Genomic DNA, 16,771 nt, shown 5'->3' with positions numbered 1-16,771 from the left:
CTCGACCGGGCCCGTGTCGTCGGTTGAACAGTGGAGTGCGGCTGCTACCTCCACATTTCCCGAGCTACCGGCGTATTCATCGTTCCTATGTTTGACATAGTAATTAGATATGACAGTTCAGAGTTATAGTGGTGGTTAAATTTTTAGTATATTTTTCCCCCGGGGGTTTTCTGGCCTCTCCCCTACCCCGCGCCCGGTACCATAAGCCACGCCTGCCGCCGGGCTGTTAACAATGTACGGCCGCCAGTAGGCCAATGCCGACAGGGAGAGCCCCACGACCTCCTGGTCGAATGCCGCTCGGGATCGCACTATCGCTAAGGCCCATTGCAAGGCGCGTACCACGCACAAAAAGGGACGGACATTAGACTCAGGCACTGCCGCAGGAAGCGGCCGTAGCACCTCGCCGGCACCGAGTAACAAGCCACAGGTGAGCGAGGCCGCCCCCCTCCCCGACGACCATGAGCAGGTCAGTACGCGCGAACCCTCGCACCGGCTGCAGATACAACCAGAAGCAACCCGCACTCGCTCCCTCTCCCCGAGTCGAAGTCGCTAAGCCTCAGACGGGCCCCTACGCCCAGCATCGTCAGACCAGTAGACGGGCTAAGGCAGCCGGCCCGCAGACGATCATAGAGACGAGACCATAGGGACCCAAAATGCCGGAGTATGCGCGGCACTCGCCTAAACCGCTCCGTGGACTCCAGCCCGCGCAGGCCCGTCGAGTCAAGGCGCCTGGAGCTCCCGGCACCGCCTGCGGTCGAGCTACCGTACAGCAACGCCGAGACGTGTTCACGCGCAAGGACCTAATAGCTCAGACAGAACCCCGGCACGCCCGTGCCCGGCCGCCAGGACGCGGACTGCGCGCGTCCAGGGCAAGCCACCTAACCGTATCCCGCCGCCTGTCACCGTCCGGACAGCCGCCGCCGAGGTCTCGCCTCTACCGTGCGCTGCAACATCGCGGCGTCGCTCCCACTGCCGCCCAGCCAACTTGCCGCAGGAACCAGCCGCCGCGGCAGAACCTTGAACAATCAACGCACCGCCGAGCCCAAGCAACCGGCGAGCTCGCGGCACTGGCGCTCGCCCTCAAGGCACCACCGTCTTCGCCACCACCCGCTACTCGCGGACCTGTTGAAGCCCCACACCGGCACAGGGAACGTCTTGCCCCCGGAGCAATCCACATAGCTCAATCCCCGTCCGACCTCACATCCGGCAGACCGACCGTCGACAGGCCCGTCCAGGTCCGGTACGCTACGACGACACCGGTCCCCCACGACCCTATAATACCCCAACTGCGAGTCATTGGCACTATTCAGTGCTACTTGCGCCCCTCCCTGCCTCTGGACAGACCTGCCTCTTCTCTCGCAGTGGGAAGCTTAACAGGCAGGACCGGGAGACCGAAGATGCCCACGGAGTGTTCGCAAGGCAGCGAACCATACAACCAGACAGTAGCCTTCATCGCGTCCCCATGAATATAGGCCTCAGCCACAATGGCACTTGGACACCTGGGCAACCATCATAATCCCAGGGTCGCTCTCTCGTCTGGCCCGGCCTACATTGCTTCCGGAACGCAGGGCCGCCGGACCACCACCATATCCCGCCACCTCCGGAAGAGTCAGGAGCATGCACCCATCTCCAACCACCTGAAGCATTCCGAGCAAGAAAAAAACCACCGAAGAGAGCAGGCCATCATGGACCTCTCTATTCCCCCTGGATATCCCTCCGCTTCCCGCGCAGGCCGGGGCGAGCTCCTCTCTTCGGGACTGCGCCGATAGATTAAAACCCACCAGACCTCCTTCGAGGGTGCCTTAATCACAACCTCCGGTAGAGGAAGTGCCGGAGTGGGCGACCGGTATCAGCTCTGCGCTGATACCCTCCCAAGCCGGGCCCTGCCATTCTCAAGACCATCCAGCTAACGAACGATATACCCTGCATGCAAGCTCCCAGACTCATTTCCGCGACGCAAAAGGGCGAGAGAAGAACAGGTGCTCCCCCGGGGGTACGAACACTTGATGTCCACCTCCCCCTCCTCTAAGTTGTACAATCAGTCAAGAGAGGCGCCAATTGGTCAACAGGCGCACTCCCCGAACCAAGGAGGCTAGAGGAGGACGCGTGGATCAAGTGTATCCGCAGGTGCCCTACAGCTCCGAGTGGCCAATCCACAGTCTTTAAGCACGCTACACTAATAACACCTGACGAGTTGGCCGCTAAATCGACCTTGTGCCCCCGATCGCCCATGGAGTTGCAGCTTCGTAGAGAAGCAAGAGTTCAGGACCCGCTCCAAGCAGCCCTTGACGCGGCCGATTGCGGCTGCCAGACTGTACCTCAGGCACACAGGAGGCGAACTCCTGCTCCAAGGTCTCCCAACCTGCTCACCCTGGAGCATACAGTACAGCGCATACAGGACTAACCCTTTGAGCGCGGGTGTGTCTCAGGACAAAAACGAATCCTCGTCTCAAACCCTAAGGACAACACGGGTCATCAGAGTCGCTCGGGATGCACATCCTGTGACCCACGAACCCTTTAGGCCCACCCCGCCTGCCCGTACTCTGCCGCGAAACAGGCAGGATTCAACAGGAAGGCGAGGGCGGGGTGGGCGGGCTCGAGGCGCCAGTCCGGCCCCCCACTGCGGGGCAGTCTCAACGACCGCTCAAGCCCACCAGGCCAAGGGCATACTTTAAGTACGCCCGGGACGGGCGTAACCAAACCAAGCACAGGATCTTTTCCCCCTTTCTCCAAGCGCCTTGTCCTATCTCCGCTGGCTGGGATCACAACTAACCGTTCTGACTCCTGTGGGGCTACGCAATGTGAAGCAAGGATACCATCTCCAAGTTTGCTCATCCCCGCGTTCACCCACTCCCGCCCCTCTTTTCAGGACCCCTTACACAGCAAATCCTTGCGTCTCCAGGGCAGTCTCTACCTTCGCCGCAGGAGCCCATAGAAATTCCACTACCCGAGAGGGGGAAGGGTTTTTACTCCCGCTATTTCGCTCATTCCCAAATCCAAGGAGGCCTCCGACCGATTCTGAACTACGGGGGACTCAACAGTGGCTGCTCAATTGAATAATCCGCAGTCCGTCCTGGGAACATATATCCAGTATATATCCGGCGCCATAGTGGCACCACTCCAGGGGGCGCCCAGCCGACCCGCCGAGTGTTGTTAGGGTAAAAGTTTCTCCGACGACTGTGCACGCGGCGCGCACACACCTAACTGGAATAGATATGAGCAACACATCTCGAAGAACAATAGTTACAAAGGTGAGTAACCGTCTTTTGTTCTTCTTATTGTAGGGTTTTTTCCCCAATGTCTTGCATTTTCTCTTGTCTACCTGGAAATGGAAAAAAAGTGATTGTAACATTCTTTTGACATTTTTATAGTTGTAAGTGCCATATGATACTGATTTTTATCGCTTTCTTCGTTGTCTGTATCTTTTCTGCAGTGTTTTTATTCACTAATGTTTTGTCCTTTTCAAAGCTGGGTTTTCTACTAAACACAACCCCTATATCATTCTTGCTGACTGTCACAATGATGATTTACATTTACTTGTATCATGGTAAAGTCTACAGGCCCTAATGAGATTGAGGTTTTATTATGCTCACTATTGTACAGACCCTTAGTAAGATACAGTCCCTACCCCAAGAAGCTTACAGTGGAATAGATGAGACTGAAAGGATTGGATAAAGGAAGTGGTAATGTCTTCGTTTCATAGATGAGGAACAGAATGAGTTGGGGATTTGCCCAGTTTCACTCAGGCAGAGCTTAAAACTGAACCAGATCTCCTGAGATCCAGTTCCACATATTAACCACAAGACCAGCCTTCCCCTCTGTTAACTTCTAACGTGTTAATATAGTTCTACTGTAATAAACAGTTGGAAAGCATAGCACTTTAAGGCTATGCAGTTCTATTTTTCTGAACACTGAAGTGTACCCTGAAGATCTTTCAGTCTTCAGATAAGACAAAGCAAGTGAGAACAACTAACACTGTGAGTTTTAATATGTGGGAGGGAGCATATGTTGCGTATTTCATGCTACCAGGGCTGCCTCCAGGCACTAGCTTATCAAGCAGGTGCTTGGGGCAGCAACTCCGGAGTGGGGCGGCACTTTCAGATATTCGACGGCAATTCGGCGTAGGGTCCCTCACTCCCGCTCAGAGCGAAGGACCTTCTGCTGAATTGCTTCAGATCGCGGGCGAGGCTTTTTTGCTACTTGAGGCGGCAAAACCCCTGGAGCGGGCCCTGCATGCTACAAATATAATGCAAAGATTGCTTAAATATTGTGTCTTAAAATGACAGATGTATATACCTTGTTCAATTCATTTAAGTTATTTCTCAGTACCCAGTGATCAAGATAAGAATTTTAGCCTTAGAAATTTAATTGAACTTGAAATTTGTCAATGGCTTTTTAAAATATTTGAGGCAATGTAATTGACTATTACATTACGCAGCATTTCTCTGTGAAATATAACTATCTTCAAGGCTTTAAAACTAAATGGAAAAGTTTTCTTTGCGAAGCGGCTTGGTATATATCTTCAGGTAAGGGAACATTTTTTCCCAAAGAAACTTGAGAGGGGGAAAATCCATTAAACTTGATTGCTTTTTTTTTTTTTTTGAGACTTTGATAGTTTAAATCTATAAACTATTAATGAAGGATTCTTAATTAACTGGATAACTTTTTTCTTTTTTCAATCCCCATACATAAAGAACTAATCTGGTTATTATTAATCCTGTCTGACCTCAGCCTGCATGCTGTAGTTTACACTTCTTGCACCTTGTACTCTGATCACATTGCATATCTCAAGCTAAGCAATGTTGTGCCCATTCAGTATTTCTTTGGGAAACCTCTAAAGAACACTTTCTGTAGATGGAGCAGGAAGTAGTGTTGCCGATTCATTATGACAGTGTTCTCGTTAAGGCTGTATATACACTGCACAGTTTACAGCAACATGACTGTGCCACTAAAGCCTTGTTGCTGTAAGGCAGGCATTGTAGCCACTCTTTGTTATCAGAAGAGAGCTTTCCTGCTGACAAAATAAAACCATCCTCAACAAGGGGCAGTAACTTTGTTGGCGGGAGAGCATCTTCTCCTGTCAAAGCACTGTCCACACCAGGGTTTTTCATCAGTAAAACTTTTCAGTCGGGGTGTGGTTTGGGGTTGTTTTTTTTTTTTGGTTTTTTTTCCACACCCTGAAGCAACAAAAGTTTTACAGATGAAAGTGTAGTGTAGACACAGAAGCAGCTTGGGATCCTTCAGGTTGCTGTACAAAATCTAGGTACTAATAGATACTGGATCAGAGCCCAGTATACTCTATGAGCTAAGATCATGTGTAGCTAAAATAGTAGATGCAAATACTAAATTTCAGTATGCACACAAACTTAATATCCATCATGTTACGGTGATGTAAACCAACAAAACCAGAAAAATGCCTAATGACGGATCTAATTCTGCAAATTTACGAACACTAGAAAGTTAATCACATGATTAGTCCAGTACGCTTCAGCGTGAAACTGTCTGGCATAGAATATCAAACATCCAATATCTTGTAATAGCCAAACCTGTTACTGGCTCCATGCATCCTCTTTTCTTAAAGATCAAGTAATATAATTTTAGTGGTCAAACATACTTGTTTATATATAAACATTAAGTGGAATTAAGAGTTCAATATAACTTAATTTTTTCAAATTCTTCCAATTGTAGCACTTTTTCTTCCATACAGATGTGATTACACTTGAAGAATTGGTCAATAGAAGTGGCAATGTCTTAAATTCTATATAGAATTTTCTGACTTCCCTAATTGAAACACATCATTTTCCTTTGGCTGAATCTAAAAAGTCCAGTTGTTTATTTCTGGTTCTGACATCACAGATGATACACATTCTGCATTTGGAGCAGTTGTGTTTGATGTTTGAGCCAGCTTATGATCCTTTAGCTGTATTGGTTCTGCAGCACTTTCATTAGTTGAAGTAAATGCAGACACAAAAATATTCCGTTATGCTGTCCATGCTTAAAATTTGGGGTTTGAATTTTCCAAGGCCAAAGATGAATAAAAACTTACATTTTTTACATTCTTTGATTTATTAAACATTTCCTTGCAGCATTGGATATCCAAACACAACGGCATTGTGCTGGTATATGAAAACCGGAAAGTGAAACTGGCCAGTCTAGTTCACTGTCCAAGCTGAGTGAAATGCAAAAAATAGAACAGCATAAGTGATGAAAAGGAAAATTGGATTTTTAAAATCTTTTAATCTACAGTTTTAGTAATACAGGTAAGGGAAAAATTAAATATTTAATCTTGAAAGTGTCAGATACTTATTGTAAAAATAATCTGGGAAACACTTTTCTAAAAAAATATAATAAAACAAAAAATACTTAGGAACTATCACTCAAAATCCTTTTAATTTGGAAGCAGTAGCAGGGAAAATGTTATTTCTAATATCTTGTTCAAGCTTAGAAATCTGTCAGTCTTCATAGACATATGCAAACACATCTTGCACTTTTCCTCCAATTTTCTGTTCTGAGCAGTGATGACACCTCCTTTCTTACATTTTTTTTCTGCGTGTAGGCATATATTAATGTATGTATGGTGTATAAGTACGTATTCTGACAGACAAAAAAATTGTGAAAATTAGCTGATTTCTTATGACATTTAGATTGTAGAATCTGTAAATCAACCCAAACTTTCCAGTTTACACCATTGTATACCCTTCGTATTTCGCATGCAGTTGTGGCTTGTATGTGTAATTTTAAAAGGAATACCAGCTTTGAAATTTAAAGGCTAAAATGGCCCATCTATGGGAAAGGAAGATCTAGTTAGACTTGAAATGTAATAGATCTGTATAATGTACACGCTTAGATAGAATGCTAGGTACATTTATAACCATTTGTGTTTAAATGCTCAGCTCCCACTAAACATTCACTATTGGAGTGGAACTCCTAGTCCCTGGTCTGTGCCTGAAGATGAGCCTTCATGGAAAGTTTTGAGAAAAATCCCTTTAGTAATTTCAGTGGGAAAATTCAACTCTTCCATTGAAGAAGAAAATCAACCCACTTATTTAACACAACTAGCAGCAATATCAGGTTTGAGAGCTGGCATGGACATAACAGAGCTAGAAAAATCTACTCCTCTGTTCACCCAAGATAGATGAGAAGCTTTTTTGGGTTAGTGCCGTCAGCGTCTTCAGAATCTGAACTGCTTCAAGAATTGTTTCTAGCCTTATGACTATGATAACCTGCAAATGTGAATTGAGCATAAACCAAAGCAGTGCTAACTTCTCAACAGGCAAACATCTTCCATTCCACTGCTGCTACCAGGTTTGCAAAGACACAGCAGAACGAAAACTGGCCAGTCCTGTCACTTTTCATTGCTGCTATTCAAAACCCAGGTCAGTTTCACTCTGCTGATATAGGGAAACCTAATGTGTGAGTAGAAGCAGAGGTGGGCACTAAAGCTAGTCACTAGGCAGACAGATTGAAAAACAGACGGGGGAAGGAGTAAAATAGGAGAAATTGAGTTGAGCAATCAGAAATCTGAGGGAGAGGTAAACTGGTAGAGATCCCCCACCCATCCTCTCAGCTACTAGTATGGATGTAGTGGGGAAATGAGAGAATGGTCCTTATTTCTAGCAGCCTGAAAGACTGGGAGTCATTCCAAAGTCACATGTAAAGACAGAACTCTGCTGAAAACTCTAACAAGTCTTGTTCATTTCTGATCTTTTATTGTCTGTCCTGTGGTGATTATACATTTTAAGCTCTTACTGAGGTTTTTCTTAATGTAGGTTACACATTATAAGCAATATCCACCTAATACAAGCAAAGTTTATTCCTACTTTGAATGTCGTGAAAAGAAGACTGAGAACTCCAGATTAAAGAAGGTGAAATATGAGGAAACAGTTTTTTACGGGTTGCAGTACATTCTAAATAAGTATTTAAAAGGTATTTGTCTCATTATTTCATATAAAATGTAAATCTCCATATTTTTCTCCAAACTTCTTGAATTCTTATAGTTGAAGCAGTTTATTTTAGCTCTGTGTTGTTTTTAAAATTTGAAGTCTCATTTTATTCTCGTGACTCTCAAAAATGTGATGTCATCTTTTGTAAAACGATCTTCTACATTCAGTGCCTTTATTTTTGTTAGGTATCAATGAGATAGTCAGTAAACTAAAAAGAATAACAAGTATTTTTGTCTACAAAGATGTTACCATGTTTTAGATGAATGGTCATCTGAAACATCAAAACTTGAAAAAAATCAGAGCCAAAGATAAGTTACCTGGAATCATTAAAAAGGTAGCAATACTGTTCTCTTTTAGAGTCAGTTAAGATTTGGAGGAAAATAAGTTTTATGTTCAAAACTTGAAAAATGTATTTTCTAATTAGTTATATGCATGTATTAGTAACGTGTTTTAGTGTTTGCCTTTAAATCTAGTAATGGTCTATAACAGAATTTTAATTGTTGACTGTGGTAGCTAAGTGTGTGCATTTTTTTTCCAGACCATTTAAAGATGTACATCTTAAAACTTCACATTGTGTTGTAAACCCATATTTGGAGGTATAATTATTTGGTTTTAGCACTTCAAGTAAATACCATCTATTTTAATTCTTCCTCTCATTCTAGTTTCTGTTATACCAAAAAATCCTTTTCCTACATCATTGTTCACAGACTGTGCAAATCTTAACCAAGACTCCAATCTCCGTTCTTGCCAAATGTTGGCACTCCAGTAAAAAATCATTTGGCAGTCCCATATCATTCACTGTGAACCTCCTCTTTTTGTACCTCCTTGAAATAGGAAAACTGTCCCAAAATAATCACAGCATAATTCAAATCAGTATACTTGGTCTTCAAAATCTCATTCTGGGGTGGGTTGTCAGAGGCTAGTTGACCTTACTATAACAGCTTCTATAGAGCGCTAAAGAATTACAGGACAATATTAAACTTAATTCATTTTAGCATTTATGGAATGTGCCAGGTTAGTAGTCCTTTAGGTTGAAGTCCCCTGTTTAGCACAAAAAGAGTATGACAGAGGCAATATCATTGCAAGCTTCCTCAGAGTGTCCTGCTAAGGTGCCTCAACCCTGTTTTGAAGAGATCATCGGTGTGGAGGAACATAGCTCAGTATCCACGCTAATACAAACTTTCTGTGCTTTGCTGAATGTTGTGACTCCTTCTCTGGGAACAGTGTTGAGGGCATCAACTCATTCCATGTAGATGCTGACCAGCCATCAATTGATAGTGACCTCAAATTATTACCAACCTGAGCTGAATCTGAAGTACTAATCTATAAGTGAAAAGTCTTCTGTTCCCGTACCAATTTTCTTAGCTATCCTGTCTCTCTTACAATACAACTTTAAAGCCAAAAATGATGCTTTTAAGCATAGCATTTGCTATGACAGAATTGCCCTCCAAAAGCTTTTTGTACACAAAGTAACTTTTTTATGTCTGAGAGGAGACTTTGATAATAAAAGCTTCATCTTTTATTTATTCATAAAGAGCTGCTTAATAATGCTTGGCATTAAAAAATTATTGCACTGTCAGAACTTATTTTTAACTATTTCATTGCAGGCAAAGTGATAACCAAAGAGAAAATCCAGGAAGCCAAAGAGGTGTACAGGGAGCATTTTCAAGATGATGTCTTCAATGAAAAGGGATGGAACTATATTCTTGAGGTAAAAATCTGTGTTTTTTTTATATTTTAATTCAAGGAAATTCTAGGTAGGATTTGTGCATCAGGATTAGTTACTCCAATCTTTCGGATCATTGCTGTAGTGTGCAAGGACTAGCAGCTGTCACAGAATAATCAAATAATTGTAAATCCATAAAGCAAAGTAGTTTTCATCCTTACAAATACCAGATGTGACTTTCTGGGTAATAGGGATTTATTGCTGCCATCTCCTGCTAGTATGAGTGGGGGCTTGTTGGCAAATTTCACTATGTAATGCAACATTTATTGCCTGGTTATGACATTAAAATCACTTTCTCTAATTAATCGTAGTTGCTTTTCTTCTAATGCAGAAATTACTACAACTTTTTGCATGAGTAACTAGTAAATGGAGAAAATACATTTTCATTGGTATATGAAAATCAGGCGTCTAAATTTTGTTGTGCTACTTAAAATAAGTTTTTTTTGTTATGAGATACAGAGAACAGTTAGGAATTTTTCTGAGACACAAAAATTCCAAAATAACTATCTTTGAAAATGTTATTTTCTTAGTGTGTAATTTTTTTTCAGAGAAATGAGAGCATTTTCTCTTTAAGTGTGTCAGATTTGTTCCATTCTTTCCACTCACTAAAGGTTGCTGCATTGCCAATTTTTATGTTAGACGACTTGGAATTATTTCTTTCGAAAGCATTGTGGTATTCATTAATTGATCATTGACTGAGGTTATTTGATGGCATTGTGGCGGGTGAACATATTTGAGCATTGTCTGGATGTCCTTGAGCAACCAAACATGGCACAATAAGAATTGAAAAATTCTCACCTTTCACCAAAGACCTAACATTTCTAGTGGACAAGGTAAATCAAAACTGGCAGTAAATGTTAGTACGATGGAGAAAAAAACAGAGTGCTGAAGGGGTGGGTGTCTGTCTACTTCTGTTCATAAGATTCCTTTGAAATGAATTACTGTGATTTTCCCATATATTACTTACTTCCTGAAGAGAACCAGATACTTGTTTTAATGACCGTGGTTTCCTTTTCCTCTTTACGGTTTTGTATTCTTTTTTCACCATTTACTCCCCCGCCCACCCACACTTGCCAGACACTCATAATTTAAAGCCTTATTGTTAAGCGACAGTCTTTACTCATGCTTCTGTCTTGGGAGATTGTAATAGGCGGAGTGGTTCATCTCTTGGGTCAGTCTTGGTAAACTGGTCTCCTTACTGTAGTCATAAAAAAGTTGAGAAGCTACTTAAACAGGAAAGGAGATCGTGATGATACCTTCCTAAAACATCTAGTGGATTTCTTGAAAATACCTGAAATTTCAATATGGATGTTGTTCTCCATGTGAAAAATTGCTTCGTGAAATCATAAACGTGAATGGCAAGTGTTTCTATTTAAAAAAAAAAAAAAAAAAAAAAAAAAGTAGGTGCCTATCTGGATGTAATCTTGACGACTGGAGCTAAAAAAAAAAAAAAAAAGTTATACTGATTAATCTTTGACAACTGGAGCTGTTGAAGCAGCATTTTGACATACACTGGGATATCACTGGAGGATGTGTTTTGATACTAGCTACAAAACTGCACCATTTTTCTAAAGCAGCACCATTTTGGTACATACGTTCATTTTAACACACTTTTGTACACTTTATGGAAAGACTCCTACGGCATGTTCATTTGGGTCTACACAAACTTCTACTTATCAGTTTAGTTCATTGTGCTATTTCAGTAGCTTATAATAGTTATTTTACAGTTGCTGTCTCGTAATTTATTCATTGCAAACAGGCAGCGACGACATGTTCCACAGAGTCTTGAATATTTCAAGCATGAAAGTTAATGTTGACAGTTGTTTTGAAATTGAAAAAATAAAACTTTGGGAGACTGGATTCCATGGTCAGTGAATAGAGTAGATGATCCTTTTTAGAAAGGTTGTACACTGATTCCCATTTAAAGATATTTTTTCTCTTAAAACAAATGTCTGCACCAAGACATAATCAGATCATTTAAAATATAGATGTCAGCTGGAGTAACCGTCAAGATAAAACACCACAGAAAATTGAATGGCAAAGATCTGTTAAACGAACACTTCTGTGGACCAAACAAATTATTTTTATTTATTTATTTATTTATTTATTTTTTGAACAGCAGGGTCTCCTTAAATGAGTGTGTTCAAAAAATAACATTGTTAAATATCCTTTAGTGGAACATGGTTGTTTATTCATTTTGTGGAATTGGTTCCTTTTTAAATGTATAGGTTTTTAGTGCATTTGAGTGGGGGTTTTGTTTGTTGTTTTTTAAATATTCAGTTTATTTCACTGTAAATTCTTTCTTTTTAGCAAATATAAAGCCTGATTTTGCTCCACTGAAGTCAATGGAAGCAGGGCTGGCCAAGCCATTCCTACACTCTAATGCTGCTATTAATTTCTCTTACAGAAGTATGAAGGGCATCTTCCAATAGAAGTAAAGGCTGTTCCTGAAGGCTCAGTCATTCCCAGAGGAAATGTACTCTTCACAGTAGAAAACATGGATCCAGAGTGCTATTGGCTCACTAACTGGGTTGAGGTCAGGCTTTTAAAAATGAAGCTTTCATTAAAACTAAAGAATGGGGTCGCAATCATTTTACTTGGGTTTAGGGTGAGATCTCTGGAACCAGCTGGTTTCTGCTTTCAAAAGATCTGTCTCTTTCTTGAAGCCTGCTGCAGAAGTGCTATGTATGATAGGCTTATTTAATAAATAGGGGAAATTCACAACAGTGCTCATACACGTTGTGAGGATTGGCTTTTGTGTGCATTGGTCTGCAGCTCAGGAAGTTTGACTTCTGCAGTGAGTAGTTGGCCCACATCACAATAAAAAGGACTTATTCAATTAAATCTGACTCTTAAGCAAATTATTTTGGACATAGCCAATATTTCTTGCATCACTTCTAAAAATGAGGAGCACCTCTTGGAAGAGTGTAGTTGTAAGTTAACAGACAGAAGTAGAATTGGGGAATGATGTGATGGTACTCTCCCAATAAGTGACTTGTGCACACATTGAAACCATTTGTCATACCTCATTTGCTAAGTCTTTGCAGCCCATACAGATTTCCCCTTGGTTTATTGCCATTAGCCCCAGCTCATTTTCAAATGGGGATTTTTTTGAGTCTTGATCAAGCATATTTCACTTATGTGCACTTGATAACAATGAGTTTTGTTGTTGTAGACTATTCTTGTTCAGTCATGGTATCCAATCACAGTGGCCACAAATTCCAGGGAGCAGAAGAAAATTTTGGCAAAGTATTTGCTAGAGACATCTGGCAGCTTAGAAGGACTGGAGTATAAACTACATGACTTTGGCTACAGAGGAGTTTCTTCACAAGAGGTAACACTAATTGCCTAAGAGCTTGAGAAGTCTAATTCTATTTAAACAAATGTAGCATAGCCAGGAATTTATAGTATTTTGGCACAAATACCTTTTGACTATTTCTGTAGTGTCTTGTAATGTTAGGAAAGTTTGGGTTATTGGAGCAGTGTGCGTTGAGGGTACTTTCCTGAGAACTCTTTCCTTCTCTTAGTACCTTCAGGTGCAAAATTAAAGAAACTGCAGTTTACTTAAATATCAAGATCTGGAGAGCTTTTCTCTTTATGGAAATTATCTTCTGGATAGTATGAGACTGTGTTTAAACTAAATACAGGAGAAACTAGAATTAAACAAGAGCTTTGGTGTAACAGAACTAACCCTGTACAATACTTGATAATTAGGCTTCATGACTGGATGATTTAGTTGGGGAGATGGGGATTGGTCCTGCTTTGACCAGGGGTTTGGACTAGATGACCTCCTGAGATCCCATCTAACCCTGATATTCTATGATTCGGCACTGTAATTTAAAGTGATATCTCTGTTTCTCAGACAGCAGGAATAGGAGCATCTGCTCACTTGGTAAACTTTAAAGGAACTGACACAGTAGCAGGAATTGCTTTAATTAAAAAGTACTATGGAACGAAAGACCCTGTTCCAGGATATTCTATTCCAGCTGCTGAACACAGGTAAGATTTTTTTTTTTTTTTCCTCCAGTTGTTTGAAACCCTTGCTGAATTTCTTTTTCTAGTGTTAACACAACTATTTTTCCATGTCCTTTCTTTGCATGTGGAAATGCTTGCTTCGTTCCACATAAGGAGGCAGATAAAACCTCTTCAGTCTTTTTGTGTGGCACACTGTATGAGTAGATACTAGTCCAGCAGTTAAGGCAGAAGTGAACCTTGCCAGCTGATGCATGTATAATGTACTGATCTATTTTTTAAGAAACTTATTTAGGCTCAAAATCAGAATAACTTGGGGGGGTTTCTGAGTCAAGTTGTAAAGTCATAATTAAAACATCTTGAACATTTGTATTCTCAATGGGCAACAATTTGATAGTGGGGCCCAGTTCTTTAGCACAGCTCTTTGAAAATGCATGAGAAGTCATGAAAGTTGCCAGTGTCAGCACTCCCAACTCAAGACCTCTCCCCCAAGCGAGGTAGTTAAGGTATAATAAGCTTCCCCTCATGTCAGGACCCTGGCTGAGTAATTAGGCCTATCAATCTTGATCTCTACTGATCCCACCAAGAAGGATGAGAATTGTGACAATGGTTGTTATATTTTGAACACTCCTATGAGACTGACACTCATTCATTTCAAACATCATATCACAGTTGTTAGCTGGTAACTTTCAGCTACTCCTGACCTGTACTGGATTTTGATACAGAGACAAAAGTGTCTGCATTTTATTACCTTGTGCTATCCAGTCTACCCTCTTAAATGGATAAAAACTTTGCACCATTCCATATTATTCTTAGTGGATAAAACTCCAGTGTTTAATGTCATAAATGTTCTAATCTGGTAAACTGGGGTACATGATTCCAATCTGAAGACTGGATTTACTTTGTATGGTGGTCATTTCTGAGCAGTAAATATCTGTCCAGGTCAGTGTTTCTGGAGCAATCTAAGTATGGGATTTAATTACTAATTGGAAATCTAGAGAACTGTTGTATATGTTGTTGGAAGTTCAACAGGCTGCCCAGTGCTTTTGACTGTTTGTTTTAGGCTTGGTAGAAGTAACTGTAAATTTAAAGTGTAATTTAAGAAAATATACTAATAATTGTAGTAAATGTTCTGTGCAGTTCATTGGCGTGGTGATAAAGTCAACAGCTTAAGTAGTCCCAGTTGAGATTCTGTTTGGCCATTCTCTCTGAGCCGCTAATAAGTTTGAAGAGGCTCACGCAAGCCACTTCTCAAATCATTCCAAATTCTCCAGGATTGGAGTGCTGTCAGTGCTGTGCTTGTAGCTGGCACCTGGCTGTGCGTGTTCCCGTTATTGCTACAGCTCCTCTTGGAAAAGGAACTTCCTTCTTACATCTCTTTGCTAACATTGCTGAGGGTGCCTGTGAGGGGAGAGAACAACCAGACTGGATAAATGCTTTTACTTTTTAGTGACAGATTTTATGCTACCAAGAGAAGTTTTTACTAACATAAATTTAGTGCCAAGTGCTGCAAACATAGAAGCATGTTGCTTAACTTCAACCGTGAGTAGCATCATTGTAGTCAATAAGACTATTGATGTAAGTAGTTCTGTACCTGGTTAAGTGTTAGAAGTATTTAAGGCCTTGATACTACAGAGTTACAAAACTGCACAGGTGAAAAATAAGATTCCCATCCAGTATCAGCATTTTAGAAAAAAACAACCCAGCATTTATAGGTAAATCCCTTCGCCCTGGCATGCATTACACCCACCCCCACCCCCCAGCTACGGTGCTCCTGCAGGAGGAGGAGGTGGAGCTGAGCTGCTGCTGAACAGTCAGTCTGTCCACCTGGAGGTTGGAGGAGCTGGTCCTGAGAGGAAGCCAGGTGCCCACCCCCTGCTAGCTGAGCACTTACATCTCATCCACTCCCTAGCAGTAGAGGACTCTGTCCTTACTCCTCCTCCTTCCTGCCTCCCCTGTCCCTCTCTTCCCCACCCCCGTCGCCCCAGGCCAGAGTGCTGCTCTCCATTCAGCCTGATTCTATTGTCTTACAGATGCCTGCTCCCCACTCTGCTGCCTCCACCAGGGCTCTTCCCTCTTTTACAGATAATGGTGAAGTGAGTGAAGGGACAGGACATAGAACCTCAAGCACCACTTCTGGCAAGAGGGATCTGTTCCCTCATATCCTGTACCCAGTTTTGGGAAACCAGCTTGCAGCCAAGTAGAGGGAGATTTTATTTATTCTTCCCAACTCTAATCTACAAAATGATTAACCAGCCACCAATTAGGCTTGGAGTCCAGGTTTGGAAATGCAGACAGGCACCCTCTACAAAGTACTATAGACATCAGATTGAAGGGGATGGGTGACTTTTGTTGGGTCAGTGCCTGAGAAGGATAGTAAGATGCTAAGGCAGAACACTTTTGAGAGTCCCTTGTAAAACTATTAGCAGCAATACATTGATTCAGCTTTTTATAGTTCATATACGCTACTTGAAGATATTTAAAGGACTGGGTCAGTTTGCATTGTAGTTGGCTTTAGTTACAGAGTATCTTTTACATACAGAAAAATACAAAACGTGATTTAGCTGGCTCATGAACTTCAGTCTAATGCAGATCTTCAATTGATTTTCCAGTACCATAACCGCTTGGGGGAAAGACCATGAGAAAGATGCTTTTGAACACATAGTGACGCAGTTTTCTTCAGTGCCTGTGTCTGTGGTCAGTGACAGCTATGACATCTACAATGCTTGTGAGAAAATATGGGGTGAGGACTTGAGGCATTTAATTGTATCCAGAAGTCCAAAGGCACCGCTGATTATTAGACCAGATTCTGGAAATCCTCTTGACACTCTGTTAAAGGTAATACTTTTGAAATTCTTCCAATGTAGAATTTTGAAATGGCTGTCTAATGCATCTGGGAAATTTATTATTGATGAGCTAAAACTATTGCTGCACTGGGGTGTTTCATGTGTGATAGATTCAAAAATGTCCCCTATTAACCTTGTCTGAGGAAACTCTCTGTTCCACTTTCCCAATATCTTGGCTTTTACTAAAGCCAGTTACTCAACTACTTAGAGGTCTTAAAGCCATTTTTGGTCCCTTTAAGAACTTTGCAAGATTAGTCAGTGTATTGACTGCTTGGAGAATAGTA

General features: G+C 41.8%; 1 protein-coding gene across 2 annotated transcripts in view; it reads left to right on the top strand.

Moving 5' to 3' along the window:
• Positions 1-16,771, top strand: part of NAMPT (nicotinamide phosphoribosyltransferase) — a 73,893-nt gene that overhangs the window by 36,331 nt on the left and 20,791 nt on the right. For both annotated transcript variants that reach the window (XM_032787317.2, XM_032787316.2), the window contains exons 2-7: positions 7,770-7,926; positions 9,551-9,654; positions 12,077-12,205; positions 12,845-13,003; positions 13,532-13,668; positions 16,254-16,479. In XM_032787317.2, the coding sequence (XP_032643208.1) occupies positions 7,770-7,926; positions 9,551-9,654; positions 12,077-12,205; positions 12,845-13,003; positions 13,532-13,668; positions 16,254-16,479 (912 nt within the window). The remainder of the gene's footprint in view (positions 1-7,769; positions 7,927-9,550; positions 9,655-12,076; positions 12,206-12,844; positions 13,004-13,531; positions 13,669-16,253; positions 16,480-16,771) is intronic.

The sequence above is a fragment of the Chelonoidis abingdonii genome, chromosome 1, assembly GCF_003597395.2.
Source record: "Chelonoidis abingdonii isolate Lonesome George chromosome 1, CheloAbing_2.0, whole genome shotgun sequence".
Lineage (NCBI taxonomy): Eukaryota > Metazoa > Chordata > Testudines > Testudinidae > Chelonoidis > Chelonoidis abingdonii.
This window is presented reverse-complemented; position numbering and strand designations above follow the sequence as displayed.